General features: G+C 40.1%; 1 protein-coding gene across 2 annotated transcripts; it reads right to left on the bottom strand.

The window, feature by feature from the left end:
* Positions 1 to 8,793: 8,793 nt before the first annotated feature.
* Positions 8,794 to 19,735, bottom strand: ptp4a2b (protein tyrosine phosphatase 4A2b). 2 transcript variants are annotated; one of them, XM_072447606.1, is made up of 7 exons: positions 19,571 to 19,735; positions 12,220 to 12,506; positions 11,787 to 11,895; positions 11,612 to 11,704; positions 11,405 to 11,535; positions 10,086 to 10,160; positions 8,794 to 9,828 (listed from the first exon to the last, which is right to left on the bottom strand). In XM_072447606.1, the coding sequence occupies exons 2-7, from the start codon at positions 12,222 to 12,224 to the stop codon at positions 9,717 to 9,719; spliced, it is 525 nt and encodes a 174-aa protein (XP_072303707.1). In that variant the 5' UTR covers positions 12,225 to 12,506; positions 19,571 to 19,735; the 3' UTR covers positions 8,794 to 9,716. The 2 variants fall into 2 exon arrangements, with proteins under 2 accessions (XP_072303707.1, XP_072303708.1); XM_072447607.1 differs by having other exon boundaries at positions 12,356 to 12,506.
* Positions 19,736 to 20,745: the final 1,010 nt, after the last annotated feature.

Below are 20,745 nucleotides of genomic sequence, written 5' to 3'. Positions count from 1 at the left end.
TAACCATGCCTACTTTGCCTTGTGAATGTGATACTTTGCTAGATACAAAATCATTCAATTCAATTTGTTTTAGTAACGCCCAAAATCACAACAGCACATTCGATGAGCGACAATGAAATAGAGAAACAGATTAAACCATCTTCATGGGAATTTAGCAAATGGAAACTGTCTCAGCAGCCATCCCCTGTCCTTGTTCATAACATAACGTGCATGTGAGGTGATATAAACACATTTACGTCCTTCCAGAATGCATTTGGTTAAAGGACAACACCAAACGTTCTATTTAATCATTACTGGACAGACGTCGCACGGGCAGCGTGACGCACCGGACTGACGCTGTCCACAGAGTCCACGGCACCGCTCCACCATCCGCTCTGAGCGCAGCAGGGGGTTTGCTGCCCCCTGCTGGTCAACACGGGTAGCGGAATAGTCTTTAGATAAGGCTCCAGCGCACTCTGGCGTGTCGTGGAGGGATTATCCTAAAATACATAAACGAGTATTAAGGGAACACGTATGAGGCTAGAGAATTCAAAACAGCCCCCTACTAAATAGTACTTCAACATTTTGTGTGGCCATAAAGAGGTGTAAGTGTTTTACAAATTGTGCCATTTTCAGGAGTGAGAAAAGCAGGGTCTCATCACAAATTGGTGGATTTATTTGTGACAATTTTGGGAATTTGTAGCGAAAGTGTTTGTTCTTAAAATGTGTTCTAACAGATTAGGCATGGGATATTCATATCTCAGTCAGTCATTTATTTTGCGTTAAATGTTACTCTCTAAATGGGCTACTACAAACCAAGAGGATATGCTCACATTAAATCACAAATGTACAGAATGTCTACTGTTTAAAATGGAGCTGGAGCGGATCAGAATGATTGCAGAGTTAGCTGTTAAACTGATTGCAGATTTGTTGGCCTGGTTTATGGTTCATATCTCTGAAACAATTGGCCCTATCCTGATGAAACAACTAATCTGGCACAAAGTTCAACCTCTTCTCTGTCAGCATAAATAAACAAAAGTGAAATTATTCAATTCTAAAGATTGTTGTTAATTAAAAAGACTTCGAGCCATGAAATTAATATGGCAAGTTTGAGAAGCTAATCCATCAAAACTGAGATAAGGTTCAACATATGTGGATAATACATTTGGAAATGTATTTCAAAACGTGAATCTCTTATAAAATTATATTCAAAAAAGCAAAAGCGTTCGTACCCCGGACTGATACAACACACACGTGTGTTTGTTTATTAGCTCGACGGATCGCATCGCATCACTCGTCTCCGGTAGATTTCTGTCCACTTCTGCGTCAGCTCGAACTGTCTTTCTCCGTCTTCATTTTGCCCTGCACACTGAGGGAACTATATTATGATAGATCCATGCGCTTAGATACGCGGAAAAGTGGGGACGAACCGCACGCGGCTGCAGGTGAGCGATAGGTGCATTTTATGATTGATACGTGGCAGGACAAATGATTTATCCACGCCACGAGGAAATATGACAAAAAATTTGCTGAAAAAAATCGTCCATACCACCTTTAAAGCAGGGTTATGTTATGAATGTTATGTTATATTTCCCAGGCTTTGAAGTGTTCAATCCATCTAAAACTTACAGGCTGAACAAGGAGAGCACTGATCAGAGATGCAGCCAAGAGGCCCATAACACTGGAGGAGCAGCTCAAGAGGACAGGGAATCTGTCCACAGGACAACTATGAGTTCTGCATTACACAAATCTGGCCTTTATGGAAGAGCCGCAAGAAAAACAGCCATAAGAAATCCCCTTTTCAGGAAGAAGATGCTCTGGTCTGATCAAAACTACACTTTTTGGCCTAAAGCAAAAAAAGCTACATATGTGGAAAAAAAACTAACTTGATTCTGAACACACAATCCAAACTGGCGAACAAGGTGGTGCAGCATGATGGGGCGGCTTTTCTTCAGCTGGGACAGGGAAGCTGCTCAGAGTTTATGGGAAGATGGATGGAGCCAAATGCAGGGCTGTCCTGGAAGAAAACCTGTAAAAGACTTGAGACTGGGGCTGACGTTCACCTTCCAGCAGCAACAATCCCAAACATAAAACTACAATGGAAAGGTTTAAAACAAAACACATTAACGAATGGCCCAGTCAAAGTCCAGTTGGAACCTCCTGATAATATCATTTTGGGCCACAGGCCAAACTTCGACGGTCAGACTGGGTCGCTGGTCAAATTTAATGTGAAACATAAAACAAATAAAAAAACATAAATAGCTTTATATAACCTAGTAATTAATAGCTATCTGTGTACATTGTTGTACAAATCTGCAGCAGGTGAAATACTAAGTTCATATATATACATCAACAGGAAAATGGACTCCACAAACTCAATATGAGCTCACTATTTGTTATAATGGAATTTATCTCTTAGTGAGAATAAGCTGTTCATGTAGTGAATCAGATGAGTGCATTGTGTTTGTATTCACAGCACTTCAGTCACATTAGTGTGGTTCAGTCAGAACTCACAGCAGCTTCACTCTGTCATGTTCATACTTTATTACTCTCTGACCTGTGTTTTTACCTCTAGCTCCTGATCTGTCCAGGGTTGCAATGGTTTGGATGTTTTCCTCCCTGAGCTTCATCACAGAAGTTTGGCTTCTTGTTTTCTTGATGTTAGGTCCACATTAGTGCCGCTTTTAGCACAGCTCTAATGTCCACAAAACCGTCCTTTTTTCTTCAAACCTCTCTGCTCAAGTCAAATCTGTAAAGTTGTGTGCAAGTCGGCACTTTTCAGGCCTCGAGACTGCACGAGACACCCCTGGTGTAAACACTTCACCAACTGAACTTCTTTAGTACCCGAACTGCTCTGTCCTATTGTTTGCTGGCTAGGTCCACAGATTGATAATTACTTTTGGATGAAAGTTGAAACGTATCCAGATGAATACAACAGAATCTTTCACCCAGGGTGAATAGGATGACGTCATTAGTGATATGGGGTAAGGAACAACATGTTCGAGAAGCTCACAGACAACATGGGAATACACCATATTTTATAAAACGATATACAACACGAGTCCTACAGAACAGATCAGACAGGATTTTAAAAACCTGCAGGACACTGCTTAAGAGCAAAACTGAATGATGCAAATATGTCCTTATCCAGAAAACCCATAATACGTGGACTTGAGACCAAAACTGAACTTGCAACACAATTGATAGATTTCTTCATAAAACCACTTACACAATCCCTTCCAGCATTCCTGCAGACCCTAAAAGATAGAAGGGTAAAAAAATCACCTTCTAGATTCAAAACCCAGAAACTTTCTCCCACAACCGGGACGTTTCAATGTGGATCATGTAACCACAGCTCCTATATAAATAAAGCGAATGCCTTTAAGACTTCACAGGTGCAAAGAGACATCAGCTTCTGCAACACCACTCATGCAATATATCACCTGCTGGAGTGAAATGAATAATGCACTGCAGACTGACCTGCCATGGACACAATTAACGGATACCTTTGGAATGTACTTAAAGTGGCAGGAAAAAAGGCCATAACAAAGAAACAAACGATCAAGGACTGGACAGACATCAGACAAATGGAAAAAATGACATTCGGACTTAATTTGGAAATGGACTTAATTTGACTTTGGACTAAATGAGACCTTTGTTTAATCTACGTATGCAGTGATTTTGTTTGTATTTGTGTTTTTATTTTTAAAATAATCTGATCTTTTTTTTTTCTTTTTTTTGTTTATAAAAATATATATATAAAACAAAACAAGAAAAGAGCACTTTATCGCCTTGATTGCAATTGTGGATTAGAGGACAGGTTTTCACAGCACAAATATGCCACCAGGTCACAAAATCTAAATTATCCTATTGCGAAAATACTTTAAATTCTCCAGTCAATGCATTATCAACAATCTAAAAGCTATGGTCATTGAGATGACCCCTAAACCACCACAGGGGGCAGAGTTTGGACATTAGCACAGAGTGAAACCTATAGGATAGAGACCATGGATCTATTATATTATGTGACCTTCATCCCAGGATGTAGACTTCTTGCTTTTCTAAAATGGTTGAACTACTGTATTTCTGATTATTGTTCATTGTGTACCCCATTGTGTACTCACGTTACTATACTATCTGACTGGGGGGTTCTATTACTAATGCCCATGTAGAGGTCCAGAGCTGTGGTTAGACTTGATTCATGATCTTGTCTTCCCAGTTTTCTTTCTTTGGTTATTGTTGTAGTAGATCTTTGTGGAGGTGATTATTGTTATATAAACCGGCCAGCCTTTTTAAACACCTGGCATCAGTTTGAGTAATTTATGCCCTGAAGAAGACCCCGCAATGGCCGCAATGATTTTTCAAAGTATTTTTAAATCTGTCGGAGTGCTTCAGATTTTACTCTTCCACCAGTCAATAATATTCTTTGAACCTTCAAGTAAAGATTAATCGCAACTACTTGCACATTTGATTTATGCAGTACAACTGAGAATCATCCATTAGGTGTTTAATACAAGTTTGTTTTCCCCTTGACTGGAATTGCCTGAGTTCCACATTTAACTGATGCTGAAGTCTCATTTTGCATTAAAATGAAAGGCCTTCCTCTGAGCATCACAGAATGATATGCACCAGTGAGGGCCGTAAGGAGCGACTGCGGAAACACTCCATTATACAAAGACAACTGATCAAACCAGACTAATTATTGTATGTGTTTTACATATATTAATATCTGTATCAAATATTGATGGGAATAAATGTATTTGTTTTTCAAATGAGTACAAGGCTATCAAATATTTCAGACACACCTCATTAATGATACAGAACAAAAAGCATGCATTTTTAAAATGCCACGACTCACAAAGAATTGTTTCGTGGTGCATTATATCAGTATCATTACTACAGTATATGAGGAAAGGAAAACTCTGGTGGGTGTAGTGAAGTGTTTGCTGTACACAATATGGTAAATAGAATAATCCATAAAGATTCATTTGGTTTTCTCTCACTCTTTAACACTTTAATTTTCTCAGATCAGTGTTTGTTTCATGTTTCAACTCATTGTCTGCCGACATCTTCAGAAGAGCCACGTTCTAAACAGAATAGATTAGCACAAGTGAGGGAGTTTGCATCATTATATCATTTTATTCTTTATGATGAACATACAGACTCGTTATACAAATAAAATGTTTTCTAAATTAAAGCCCAACTGCTATTAAAAATTAATCTATTTTATAATGGATGTTTTGCACTAAAATACACACTCACAGTAAGAACGTGTATTCTTACTTTGAGTATGCTCGTCTCTCAGACCTGACTTGTAACTTTATAGTAACTACAGCAGTTAATTTTGTCTATAAGAAAATAGGTCATACTTGTCCCTGTCTGTGGCAAACATCTGAACAAAGTAGTACCCTCCGCCATCTTCTACTGTTTATCCGTCTGGTCAGTGGTCACTCACCTCTAAGGACGTGCTGGAGCTTGAGGCCAGACTGAAGGGCATTTCAAATCCTTTGTGCTGTCCAGATGTAATGCACGGCCTTCTGAAAACTATATAAAAAGGTTTTGCTCTCAGATTATGGGTTGGCAGTTTTAATGCCATCAGTGAGCACACGTCTGAACATCCTGTTCAGGAGTAGGGTCTGGAATGCAGTCTACCTGAGGACAAGCAGCTCTGATATCCATTTCAAAAAGGATCGCTGACTCTGTTTTGGCTGAAAGCTACACCAGTCGCTCACTGTGAACCAAAGAGTCTGGGTATTATAGTCTCTGTTTTCTGCTCTCATTCTGAATGTTGTTGCTTTCCTTTGTTGTAGAACAGGAACATGCTGCTAAACAGTTTTTTAACTGAGTAAGGCCTTGTTAATTTATTTTAATATTTTTTTACCTGTATAAAGGAAAATATATATATCGTTTGCAGCTTGTGGCCATTGAAATAATAAGCACGTTCGTGTTCAGCTGCGGCTCATCTTGATGATCGATCGCTATTGTTGTTTTGCCTTTAAAATGTGACTAAACACTAAATCAACTTTTTTTTGCAACTAACCCATGTACATATGTGTGCTGCCAACTAAACTGCAAATGCCACTGCGTTTGAAGAGGCCTGTGACATCCCACATCTTGGATGTCATGACACACAAACACTCCAAGTCAAAGGTTGTTACTTGTTAGTCCAGAAAAGACCTGTACAGACCAGCAAGTTAAGATAATAATTGTTACTCATTCTATTTTTATAATAGTCTTAGTTCTGGAACATATGTTTGCACTTGCTTAATAAAAAGTACATGAACTGAATGAAAAATATATTTAAAATAACCTACACACTACAGAAAAGTGCTTATAATTATACACATTTGTAACACCAATGGCCACGATCTGGTCCTCCGCTACTTGAAAATGGCCCTCGGGGAAAAAAAGAATTGCCCACCGTTGGTCCAGACCTTGCCACCTGTTCTGGGAATTATTTGAAAATATGCATCCATACTATTGGAAAAGAAATGGTCCTATTTCAGAAATGGTTTAATATAAACACACTCTCACTAAATTGAACTAAAACTAAAAATGTTGAATTGTTTTTAATGGAATCAATATTGAAAGAGTTGGAATGGAAGCAACACATAAGCATAACATTTATTTCACTTTTCTTGAGAAAAGTGAAATAAATGTTAAATATAAATGCAATGACAATTCTGTGTTGTTTGCCAATTTGCCACATATGTATAGTCCAGGAATCTGTGGTAACTCTTACAATACTAATTCAATGCATTTAGTTGTATTACAAAAACAAGCGTTGAGAATATTACACAAGACTGCTCCAAAAAAGCACACGTCTGAATTAGTTTTAAGATTTAATTGGTTTTACAAACCGGCAAACACTGTTTGTTGCCATGTGGTTTGCAAAGTCTTTAGTTGTCAATAGCGTGAATAGCAAAAGGAAAATGTGATTTTAAGCTGCTATTAGCAAGAACAACACTAAAATTATATTGAAGTAATGCAAAAGTATTTTCTTCTCTTTTTTAAGTTGATAACACGTGAGCTCTATTCATTGTGTAAACGATGGGGCAGGACTTAAATAAGACTTGCTCTTCATCCTACTCCTGTTCTTAATGTGAAATGTATTACTTGTTGTACATTCTCAAATAAAAGAACAACTGAAATGAAATAAAGAGCTTAGATGAGTACAATGGTTATCTGTTTTGCCACTGCTGCAGTCGACTTGACTTATGGAGCTTTAAGGTCAGCAGCACCTGGGACTTGGCCCCATCAAAGGTCCCTATGTTGTAGATCTGAGGCCAAGGAAACAACAGCCAAGCAAATTCTGCCTCATCATTGTGAGGCTTTCCAACAAGTGCACCGTCCTAAAAACAAGAACAGATGCAGTTCATTTTAACAGTTTTTTTTAGCAGTTTAACCTCACAACTTACTTTCTTAACACATTCCTGATATCCTTCACAGCACGCTTACATAAGAGCATTTCACAACTGTCGGGAGGCAAAGCAAACCAGCATTACACAGTTTGATACTTAGATGCAGACAATGACCTCAGGCCTATATCTCTATTATACAATATATTTACTCAACTACTGGCACATAAAATAAAATCAGGTACAGCACCTATAAAGGTGCACCATGTAGGCTAACTTTTCGGGTCGAGGGTCCACCATCAGAAAAATGCATTAATCTGTAGCATTAACTACAGACCAGGCTAAACTGTAGGTCAGATCTATGGAAAGGTGGCACTGCTCACAGTAAAATGCACATTTTCCTAAATAGTTTTAATTAGATTGAGGGATGTTTTGAAGATGAGACATTAAAGGCGGTATGGACGATTTTTCGGCGATTTGAGAACGCAGGCGGAAGTGCGCATGCGCACTCCCCCGTGTGGACTGATACAACACACACGTGCGTTTGTTTATTAGCGCAACGGAGCGCATCGCATCTCTCGTCTCCCGTAGATTTCTGTCCACTTCTGTGTCAGCTCGAACTGTCTTTCTCCGTCTTCATTTTGCCCCGTACACTGAGGGAACTATATTATGATAGATCCATGCGCTCACACGCGGAAACGTGGGGACGAGCCTGACGCGGCTGCAGGTGAGCGGTAGGTGCATTTTATGATTGATACGTGGCAGGACAAATGATTTATCCACGCCACGAGGAAATATGATAAAAAATTTAAAAAAGGCATTCCATGGAACATTCCCACATCCATGAACATTCCACAAAAAGCATCTGCATGGAGACAATTCACCCGAAAGTTACATTGGAAAACCTCCGCTTTGGGTCTCATGGCAAAATTGTGTACAGTCCCTTTAAAAACACCAGTCAAATGCATGTTCGCACCCTCCGGTACTAAAATGTTTATGTGCAAAGACAATCTTTTTTTCAAGAATGTCTGGCCCAAGTTATTATTTTACAGGTGAGGCCGGCTTAAAATGGTGAGAGAAGACATTGAGCAAATAAACTGCACCACCAACGAGCACTTCGATGCAAACTGTTTGAGCACACAACTTTAGAACATTGTTGTGCAGAAAAACACCATGGAGCTGACAGGACAAAGATCTTGGGAATCACCTACAACCCAGAATGTCAGGTGTAATTAGCGGCAGCGCCCAACAGGGGGCGCCCTCTCAGCGGACAGGCTGTAGCTCAGTCATTTCTCGGTAGCGCGATGTCCTGAGCCTTCCACGTGCTGCTGAGTCACTGACGTGTTTGGAAAGGGCACGAACCAGTTGCTTTGACTGACATGCACACAGAGCACACCGTATCAAGGGCACGATGACTGGTGGATTCCCGATATGTAGGAAATAAAAAGATCCAGAATCAGGTTTTTATTGAGTTTTATTTATATTTAAAGAACCAATACGAATTCAGGGTGTTTTTCAAAATGGGTACAATGATACAAAATTGACCATGTTCTTTCAGCTTCCCATCTTTGAGTTCAGATCATAGGCAATATTTGAACCACTTTGAATATGCATGAGAGAAATCCTACAGTCACAGACATGGCAGACAAGTACCGGCTTTCCCTGTGTGGATGGCAACAGGGCTTTGGGTCAACTGACTGAGGCTAGGGGATAGATTATTGCACTCCAACAAATGAAATACATGGCTCTTTAGAAAACTAAACAAGGTGATTGACCCCCGTCCTACTTTTGACAGCCACAAATATATAGTGAATAAATATTGAGACATTTAAACTCTGTGAAGCTTTAAGTAAGAGTGGCATGTGACAAAAAAAAATTAAATTAAAATAAAAAAAAACATTACTGCATTTTACGTGAATCTTGACCATGTACCAAACCCACCTCGAAATGACAATATTGAAAATGTTATAAAAAGGTACACAATTCTAGCCAAATCACAGTTCATAAATCAGATGAAACAAAGAAACGTATTCAATGTCACAATCGTCATTTGTGTAAAAAGTAAAAATTCATACAAATTAAAAAGGTATCCAATGATTACAACATAAGGAACAGGATGGTCTCAAGTGGAGTATTAATGGTTGAAATACTATGGCCCATCGCAGGCCTGTAGATGTGCTTTGACCTTCCATTCATAGGTTCAGCTGGTGGGTGCCCAGATCTGGATTCATTGCATTCAATTGCTTTTTTTTCTGATCAACAAACCATGTCTCAGTGTTAACAAATCATCACAATAATTACTGACAGCACTCTTTATTGGCCTCCCGAAGCAGGGAAGATGACCAACTAAAGGCATGGAAAAGCTGCAGCGTGCACAGCTTACTGCAAACAGCAGTGTTGGCCGTTTGTATCCTTGAATCGCAGACGCATCTTCGGCCTGTATTTCTCCAGGTACAGGAGCTGTTTGGAGTTGAAAGCTCCACGTCTTTTCCTGAAACAGACAATCAAGAGAAGGAATTTCATTTTAAATGGTTTCAACAAGAAGAGTTGAAATGATAAAATATGCAACATTAATGTATCGATCTAGAACATAAGTACATTTTCCAAGCTCTTTTTTGACCATTCAACATCTAAAAACCACTAAAAGACTAGTGTACATGCGAGTTAAACCACAGTTTATATACCCCACTTACTTAAATACAGTACTTTGTATGTGATGTGAAGGGGTTTTCACAGAGTTATACATACTGTCTTATGAACTGCACAGCATCTTCATACTTCATTCCACTTTCGATGAGAGCTAAGGCGACCAGGACTGGAGCTCTGCAGCACGGACCAGTGAAGTGGCAGAAAGAATCAAAAGGAGCAGACAAGGAGAGCACAGGATTAAATGCCAAGGTTCACATAGCTGTAGTGATAATGTACGAGGGGCTGGGGCTTTAAACCTGGGAAAGAAGCCTGGGAAATCTACAGGGGGGCGCCACACCACTGTTGCCCTGAGGCACTGCACCGAGCGCACACACCAAACAGTGATAAGTTTCAGGCGCCTTTCTCACAGAATGTGCAAAAGATAAACACAAACTGGTCAGATTTAAATGCTGACTAGGTCTTTCCAACACGGAGCTTTAGCATCACTACAGTCAGAGTAGATATCGACCAATATATCATTTTTTCATGGCCGATGTCTGTACTGATGGTTTAAAAACTAGAACAACTGATGTCTCATAAGCTCTGCCAATAATTTTGGCGAGATCTAGATCATTTTCTCCAGAATTTAGGATATGAAATGACAACCAACTTCCCCAGCACAGCCCCATTTCACTGTAAACTCAAGAGCCCTCTTCACAATAAAGTGACGAAGTAAAGCAACATGTCTTTTCAGATAAGGACTGAAAACATACCTCTTCACCCAAGCCTATGACCTACACTACCCCTAGCCTCCTCTACCCCACTGACTACACTTCTTCCCCCTGTTACATCCATCATTTTCTTTCTACTTCTGTCTTGTTTATTTTATCTGTACATTATTGTGTATTGTACGTGCTGTCCCCCCCTGTCTGTAAATACCCCCCCTTTTTGTTTTTTGTATAGGTCAAAGCGTCTTTGGGTCCCTGAAAAGCGCTATATAAATAAAAGATGTATTATGATTATTATTATTATTATAATAGATAAACAGATGCATTCAAAAGTACAAATACTGCTCTCTCGAATTCAAAGCTGTTGGTTTAACATATTTGCAACTCAAGAATGCACGTAAACACACCAGTGAAGTTGTGAAGCATGGAAGTGTCAAGTCCAACCCGAATTCTTGAAATTCTCAAATCTTTGGAATGCCACAATTCAAAATGTCAGAAGCCACATGCATCGGAGTGTTTTCAAAAAGGCCTTTTAGCGCCTCCGCCCACACAAAAGTCACACATTTGTTAAAAGCCCCGTTCTTTACCATCACATGCACTTTCAAATAGACTCGTGAAAACAATATCCAGCACATGATCAAGAGGAACTTGACATGCAAATGTTGTCCCTTTCCCCAAACAAACAGAAGTGATTGTGAAAAACAGCCTCACCGGCCAAGCCCAGCGACACAGTGCACAGCGACGCAGCAGCCGGGCTCATCTCGAAACTTTGTGTTCAGCAGCTTCAACCAGTCGTCTACGATTTGGGTGGGAGGGGGCGCGCCATCGTCGAAGGGCCAGTCCTGAAGCACAGAAAAGGCATAAACATCACACCTTCCTTATATTTAGAGCAGTAAAAAAGCAATGCAGGATTCTCACCACGACTTGGATGCCCTCCTTTTCTATTGGAGCTTTATCATATGTGGCTTCACAAACCCTGACCAGCGTGTTCACCTCAAACTTCTTCAGCTCCTAAAAAGGACAAAGCGGAGGCAGTTTAGAACGATGTCGTGCTTTAGAGCTTCATTTCCCATTGGTTTGACGGTAAACGCACCTCGGTGAACTTGTTGAGCGTTGCGTTGGTGGGGTTATGGGTGATCAGGAACCTCATGCACTCGCTTTTAATCTCGACTGCAGCGGGGCGGTTCATGTTGGCGAGACGGCTTAAAAAACAATTACAATACAATATTCTTACAAAACACAAACGCAACTTTATGGCTCAGAACTCAACAAGAACAAAAACTCTAGTAGATGCAGGGTAGAATAAATAATAAAAATGACAACACTTGGAAGGATCGATCAAAGAGGTCAACAGTTGCTTTAACTAAAAAAAAAAAAAAAAAAAGGGGGGGGGGTGAGCACACAAGGAGAACGAAAGCAGAAGCTAGTCCACTGTACGTCAGGATGAACGAGATTAAATAAAATTAGGAAACTAAACAAAAAAAGGAAAACATGGAGGCACTATTCCAGGCGTCCGATCAAGTTACCCCATTCAGGAGAGCTGTTTGTGATTGGCTGTTAGGCGAGAAAGTAGACAAGTTCAGGTCTGTGTTCGTATTGGTCGGTTGGTGACAGGGCAGTGCTGTCAGGCCGAAGGCGGACTACGCGGTATCCCAGGAGCACCTTGGAGGCAGTGTCAGGGAGGTTTCTGGGAAGCGTAGTCCCTGAAGAAGTGGCGGCCGGTTCACTTCTCCGCAGACGTGAGGTGCTGTGCCTGGCAGAACTCTCGGCTCACACACGCCATATAGGTGCGGCTCAAGTCGGAACGGAAACCCTGCGGGAACAAAGGGAAGGGATTAAGAGTGATCGACATGTGTCCAGACAAAGATTCAGAATGTCACAGTGATTGTAGGCGGCCGTATAAAAGAAGTGACTGAGGGCGAGAAGAGAACAGGGGAAGTGCGCTCCTAAAAGCAGATCTTCTAAAATAGTCATTGCAAACATCACTAATCACTTCTACAACATTACTAGCATTAGAAAAGAAAGAAGCTCAGAATTCGATTGATTTAAAGCCGGAAGGCCTCAGAGGGAAGACTTTCACCAGTGCATCGGCCACAGATGTAAAATGTACTCCACCTGTTGCTTGTACAAAAACATGGTCACACTGGCCTGTGCAGAACATTTCATGAATGTCTTATACTAGAAAACTACACAAAAATAAAAACACACACATGAGTGTGTTCCTTCACATAAAACACAATGTGGATGTGTGTGGTGTAGCTGCAGGTAGAGTCTGCCCTCTTCTTGACCTGACCGCCACAGACTGGCTGCAGCCGCCTCAGAGGGAGAAGGAGAGGGAGAGAGAGTAGGGCAAAGGACACAGAGCGGAACATACAAGGTGTGAGCGCAGAGTGCGGAGGAGGAGTGGACTTTAGCACCATGTCAGCGCCACAGTCACAAGCTCAGGATTACAGGCGGCACGGCTTCAAACGGCCGCTTTTGTGCCGCCACCTCCTGTGCACGCCACGCCACTTGATTCTCACCGACGGCACTTCAACAAATCTTACGCCAAAACAAATACATTTCTTTTCTTGCATTTGTCAGAAGAACAAACTGTCAGTCTTTAATATTGTGATTATTAAGTATTTAAGTGAAACCCCCATTTTGGACCATGACAATTACCATATCAACCTCGTTCAATAAATGACAGATGGGACAGTATATTTTAGAGCTCAATATTCATCGTGTGAACATTTCTTTACGACAGAGTTATACGTTTGGTAATGCTATAACAATTGGACTGTAGAGTTTTAAATAAGTAACTTGTATGGCTAATAATTGTCTCATTTTGCCATTTATTTGTGGCAGCGTGTGCTTTACAATACAAGCTTTAACCCTGCTTTAGGGGTTTTGTGACATTTTCTTTTGCAATACATCATGCTTCAAAATGTGTTCTTGTGGCAGGCCTACACTTGAAGTGAAATAGCAATTGGTAAAAGCTTAAATAAATTTAAATGGCAATAGAAACGTTTGAGATCGCACTCTGGAGCTCATGCAAATCTGCACAATTTGCAAACTGCCATCAAAGCCTGACCAAATTCAAAGTCGCGTGTACTTAATATGCATTTGTACAACACAGGAAGTCTTGTAAAGCTAAAAAACAACAACATGGGCTTTTCCCATTGCTTAGAACACACTTACTCTTACTCATGTTGTAAATACACCGTGAAAGAGAGTGGTTAGCACCCGTTTGTATGAGCAAAACAAACAGCAAAAAACAACTGGAAATAGAATTAAAAAAGATGTTTGGATAGTCCCGGGAGTCCAGCACAGGGCGAGTTATGTAAAGTAAACCCGAATGTGGTAGGAGGTGTTTGATGCTGGGCTGTATCTAAAATAGCAGCACATAATGATAATGCTACTCCTCATTTCATACAAAGTAAAATATAAAACCTTTAAAAAAAAGGGAACATGTTAGACTTTTATTCCCAGTTTACATTTTGTTCTGTAAACTGCAATATCTGATTTAGAAACAGATCCATCAACTTCCTGTTCAAAACTGTATAACTGATAAGCCCCGCCTCTTCATAGTGACATTTTACCATAACCAGCGGCAGATTATCATAAATAAAAACATGTAAATGAAATACAGGATTAGAATAAAAATGCATTGAGAGGGGACACTGTTGCAACGAGGGTAAAAGCTCAATTTGGTGAGATTCTAGCACCTGTGGTAAATATTTATCATGCCTCAGTCATATGGCAGTGTGAGGAAAAGTAGAACACAAAAGTTGGAAAAAAAATCGAGGAAGTGGTGCCGAGTTCTGGTGCTGCAACAATGAATCAACCAATCGTGACTTGTAGACTATAAATAGGGCTGTAGTCATATTTTTGAAAATCTTAATCATTTTCTGAACCAAACAGACTCTAAAACACACCTGGAAGGACATTGATATTTAAAAAAAAAAAAAAAAAAACAGTCAAGTGTAGTGTTAGGCAATATTCTCCATCTAGAAGTCTTCAGTCACCTCATTTCAAACTTTATTTGTTTAAAATATATTTAAAAAGCCTCAATAAACAATATAGTTCAGGTCAGTTGTCCATAAACAAAGACATCTTTCTAATCTAACAAAGTGATTTTTTTTTTTTTTATTGTCAAATTATAACTACTGGTATACAACTATATAAATTAGACTAGCTTTGGCCCTCATGTACTGCATGGTTGCTTGGTGGTTTTGGAATTCCTTGCGTTACATCTGTCCAAACAGGAAAGTAACATAAAAACCTCACCAAAAAAGGTCAAAACAAAAAAAACAGGAGTTTTTGTAAATTCATACACATGTTAATCATGTCTAGCCTGTCAAATGCACTTTACATCTCAATAGAATCCAGGACAAAGCCGTAGTGTGCAGTAGTTTGATGTCAGAGGAACGCTGCACTACAAAGATAAAAAAAAAGCCCTAGAACCTCGCCCCACATACGACCTGCTGCACCTACAGCGCGCTGATCCAATACTTGACACTTCTATTATACGCCACACAAAGAAGAGACGTAAATGTGGGTAAGACAAGCAGAAGTATGAAAATATGTATCGAGAGGTCAAGACTCTGGGTGTTTCTGCTTGAATAAAAAGAGCTTTGACTCTACGCGTTTATAGAGTCTGCATTTCAATTCAGAGTTTTATTTTGTGCTGCGTTCCAGTTCGAGTTTGGATTTTCTGACTTCCGTCTTGTAAATTTACACACGACTTCAGAAGCCAGAGTTAGAAAAACCATCACGCACCTTGAGTTAACATATGGACAACTCGCCCAGCCAATGATTGAGCCTCTGCAGTAATAAATCAGCCGTTATGCTTATGTCTGGTCACAGCTTGAGCAATAAAGCTAAAATTCACTCTCAAACATTGGATTTATAAATTGTTGAGTTAAACGTTTACAGGTTAAAAAAAAAATCTGAAGAGTCAATGGTTTTTGATGAGGGTTAGTATATTTGATTACGGTAAATAAACTGGACACGCTCTCTAAACTCACAAGCTCTGAGGACAAATGGAACTTTTATTTAGAGGGTTTGTTTGTAACATAAGTCATGATACCATGAGGTAAAGCTGGAGCTCGAGACGTCAGGCCTTCTTTTCCGCTGCTCTCAGAATTTTCCAAACACAGCCTTGGGCAGAAGACGATACTCCCAAGTGTGTGGACTCAGTGTGGCCCCATGCTTTGTCGAGCGGGTTCTGATAACCTGCCACCTGTGCGCTTCCAGGAATGTGTTACACAGCAGAGGCGCCACCACCATCATTCAAATACTTCTCAGAACTACACTCCAGTACTCTTCACTATTAATCTCATTAAAAATCTAGCGGTTATTTGTGATTGATAGTTTGTTCTGCACGGCCCAAACCATTGTGTTTTTCCCAGTTCGTCCTCTGTGACAAATAAGCAGGCTTTTTGAACAGACTACCAGTAATGTGTAAACGGACACTTGGTGTAAACATACAGACATATTTCATTTTAATATTTAATTTAATTCCCAAATAAATAAACTGTATTCTCAGTTAACAAATCAACATTAAATTCATGGTGTTTGAAAACCCTATTGTATTGTTATAAGCCACAGTAGCAAGACAAACCGGGATTGATCGGCTAAAAAAAGAAAAAGCACATGTGATTCATTCAACGTGATCCAACCACTTTCTACAGCAGAAGCTCCAGTTTACGTCAGCCGGGGGAGGAAGACCTGCAGCAGTCACATAATGCACCAGCGAGTCTCATGTCACGCAACCATTAATGTTACGTCTATGAATTGACTATAGCCTGCAAGTGTGAGCCAGCGGATTCAGAGAACAACTGAGAACCAAAATACTGCTGATAGAAGGAAAGCCTGTGACCTGTGGGATGTAACGCTACTTCTGTTGCACGTTTCACCACATTCACACCTGTTTTCACCATACAAATACTAAACGCACCACTTATCACAAAATGTGCAGCATCTGAGCACAGATAGAGTATCAAAAACCTCGGATAAAGAGAGAGGGAGTTCACAGAGTACAAGGACTGAATATTTGAAGTCAGATTCTGTGCTCTAGAAATACAAATGAGCACAGAACAAAAAGGAGTCCTGAAAGCCATTTTGACTTAGTCTGACAAATAACAAATGCAAACGGTCAACATGTTAGTTTAGAATGTCGTGGGTTCCGCGCTAACCACACCACTTTTACCGAGAACTGCTGTACAAGGAAGAGGTTAATGATGATCAGTGAAAAAGGATTAAAGAATCAAACTAAATGACCACTTTATACACCATTACCTAATAACCCTGTAATTAAAAAGCCTCTCACCTGATTTGAGCTGGATGGAGATTCAACCAGGTAAAAATCCATTCACTTTGAACAACACGGTCATCAACATCAACAACAACAACCTGTGGCTGTATCCAGTCTCAAGCATAGTCTTGAGCAGTTTGATTGGATTATTGCAGCGCTCTGGCAACAAGGGTAAACAAAGAGCAGGCCAATGAGGACCGGAGTCATTAGGCCACTCACAGCGCGCGCGTGAGGTGCTCCTGAGACCTAATACACACGTGGATTTGCTTTATGATCTAAAAACAAGCCGCTGTTAAGGACAACAGTGTCTCGTTAGGCCAGATGTATGACCAAACTAACACGTATGCCCTACCTCACTATACGGACTAGAGTAGTGCCAGGACATTACAACATGAGGCGCTCCTGTCCTCCAGTTACCTCCCATGTCACTGTGCTCCCGGCTCACGTTTCACACTAGCGGTAACCAAGGCAGAACACTTCCACATTTGTCACATTAGCCGGCTTTATGCGACTCACAGGCCATAAAGGAGTACAAAACATGGCAGAGGTGCGTCTGGCCATTTTGTATGACCACAGAGCAATGTGGCTCTTAAAATTCTAGAGGTCTTATCCCAGACCTGTAGCCTGTGTGAGAGTTCAATGGGGCAGTGCCTACAAAAAGGTATGACACAACCAGACAAAGTATTCAACTAGATGCGCCTGCTAGAGCATTTTAACAAATAGTGAAGTCTGTCAAAAAAGCCCAGAATAACTACTTCAAGTAATCATACAGCAATCAATGATGATCAACAAGTATTAGTGTTATTGGCAGTTGTATAAAAATGTGTCTTTAGATCCATTTAGTCGAGTTTCTACCATATTTTCAACTGTATTACAAGTATTACTAAATTGTATTACTAAATACTTTCATCTTTCTGAGGATGTTTACAGCCATATCATGTACGAAACCGTTGTAACATACAAGCTGAAAGCAGGCAGCACATGATCCGAAGAAGTTGCTATTCGCCTGTAATAAGCTCACCACGGGCAATTTGGGTCACCTGGCTCTGAGTCACCCCAAGGAATGTGTAATTAGCTTACCTGTTGCACCAGTTACTCATTCATTCACAGTAGCAGGAAGGGTCAATGTTACTCATTTGTAGTAAATAGTGATTAAAATATTCTTTTGTGGAGCAGATGGGAGCTTTCGGGGGTCATAAATTTAAAAGTGAGAGTCATGGGAAAGTGGTGTGGCCTTCGGTGTCACAGCTGCTACAGTCTGACTTCCTCTCCAAGTGGGTTTCCTTCTATCAGTTGAGACCGCATTAATCGCTGGACACAAGGCTAAATCACAGGCAACCTTTGCTCTAGTTCAGTACGTGACATCAATTTAACTGCAAGCTAAAAAGTGTGTTCAAAAGAACACAAAACATTATATTTAGTTATACCATATGTATCAGTGTAATGTCATGATAGAAGCCTGTGCATTTGAGTTATTATTATTACAATTCGCTGAGTGGTTGAGGCACAACACACAAGTGCAGCCGGCCAGTGTTGTGAGTTTGAATCCCAACCATTTACTGTATGTCCTCCTTTCTCTCTCATCCCCATTTCACACTCCTCTAATGTCTAATAAAGACTATAAGCAAAAAATAAGAACACACAAAAGGAAGTAACATTACAAAACAGTAGACTGCAATACAAAATAGTTAACCGTAGACTTCATACCAATATGGAGGCAACAGTTAAAGTGTCTTCAAACCCAAATAACGTTAAACGTTAATTCAATGACCATCTTAACGTCATCTTCAAATCAGTCATAAGGGTTTGACATGTAACTAGCAAACGAGTGCACGGTTTAAGGGCGGAAATGTGTTCAGCTCAGTCACGATTTAGCTTGGCTTTAAAAACTCACCGTAAACGACTTTAAAAACACACATAATCACGGCCACGGGTTATAAATGACTAAGCCAGGTTGTGTTGTGTCCATTTCATGAACGAGGCTGTCTAAATATTAACTCGGATGACACATTATCTGGACGCTCCATACGGACATGCTAATATCACCGGGCTCATTTTCAATGGCTAGCATGGGCTTTGTGTTGAACAAAAGACGGGGAAAATTGATAACATGATGACAAAAATGCCGTATTTCATAACAGAACTGGATTGCAACGCAAACGCAAACCCATCGTTATGTCGAAAGTAATTATTTAGAAAAAAAAAAAGATTATTGGTCCGGAGGAAAGCTAGCGTAGCATATTACTAGCTAGCATGCTAACTGAAAAAAGATAGCAGAAACTCGTTTGTAATAAGCGTATAACAATCTCTTTGATGACGCAGAAAACGATAGCAAAAAGGTAGAACATGAATTTCAGTCAACCGGTAAAAGAACCAGAGAAGATCAGAGACGAGGCGACCATCTACATGTTATTATGGGCCAAGTGGTTAACGTTATATTCAGTTTAAACCGCAACTTTCGCGTCTCGATCCAAACGGCTGCCGAAAACCAACTTTTGGCTAACTAGCTACTTGGCTTTGGTGCGTTTTTAGCGCCTTGGTCAAAAGAAGAATGTTTTTCAGAGTTTTTGGTTACTTACAAAGAGCAGACTGAACATTGAAATCCCGTGACTACCCCGAAGAAAGTGGAGGGAGTGTAGAAAGCGATGTCAGGTCGCCTTTTTGTCCTCTTCAATGTGGCAGTCTCGCTTCTCGTTGGAGGTCGGAATCTGTTGTTGGGGAGGAGTCTTCCGTCAGTTCGACAAAACCTTCATGTTTTGTCGGAATTTTAAGTTGCGAAGAAGTGTAAATAAGTTAACGGATAAATATGCCAAAAATAAACGCACAAAGGGAGTCATTTAGTAAAACAACCTGCTACTAATTATATTTGAACATACGTTTTACTCATAACATAGTCTTGAACTTTGTGACGTACAATAATAAGCTTCTTCTTTTTTTTACAACACACATTATGTGCGCGTTTGACTAACTTCCATTAAACGCAACACATGGCAGTTGTCGTCAGTACGACGTAAGACGGATCCGGGTGTATGATGACAGCTCACCATGGTGACGATAGTCCCAGAAAACTACTGGACTAAAAACCAAGCAAGCCTCTGGGGATGGTACATGGATAGTTCCATGAGAAGGTATGAGATAATCATTGATTCTCACAGAGAATATTATATCCAACATATTTCTTGGAAAAAGTATCTTTGGTGGTTTGAGAATGCATTGGTTACATTCTTTACTGCCTATAGCCTACTGAATAGATGCCGCAATTGTCATGAAAGGTTCTAACCTCACTCTTGGAATAAGTGTTGAAGGAGTGCTAAAGCACTATCTCCCTCTAGCTCCCTCTAGTGTTTGTTCTTGAAATAAGGCGAATGTAATTATGTGAAAAGGGCAAAACAAGGCCTTGTGAAGCCTATGCCCACAGGGTATTTTTACGTCATCGTCGGCTACTTTTGGATTGGAATTATAAATATTGCTGGAAAACGATCAGGAGTGGTGGTAAAGAGCATAAACAGCAATATCAAACATAGGCCTAATGCTAAATTGCTACTATAAAAACACTGTTAATTTTTTTTGTTCAAAAAAAATAAATACAAAAGGCTGTAACATTGCTGTGCAAAACTGCTATCCAGTGAATCCGCTGTAGCAGAATTAAACTAGAACTAGTACCAACTGTGTCTGAACCAAGACTATCATAGAGTTAAGGACTAGGAGTATACCAGCGCTAAACCAGGTCTAAAGAAGATTCAACAAGGACTAA

This window comes from Eucyclogobius newberryi, unplaced genomic scaffold (assembly GCF_026437365.1).
Source record: "Eucyclogobius newberryi isolate DKJ021-1_F unplaced genomic scaffold, fEucNew1.0.hap1 SCAF_16, whole genome shotgun sequence".
Lineage (NCBI taxonomy): Eukaryota > Metazoa > Chordata > Actinopteri > Gobiiformes > Gobiidae > Eucyclogobius > Eucyclogobius newberryi.
Note: the sequence above shows the minus strand (reverse complement) of the source record. Positions and strands in the feature narration are given on the sequence as shown.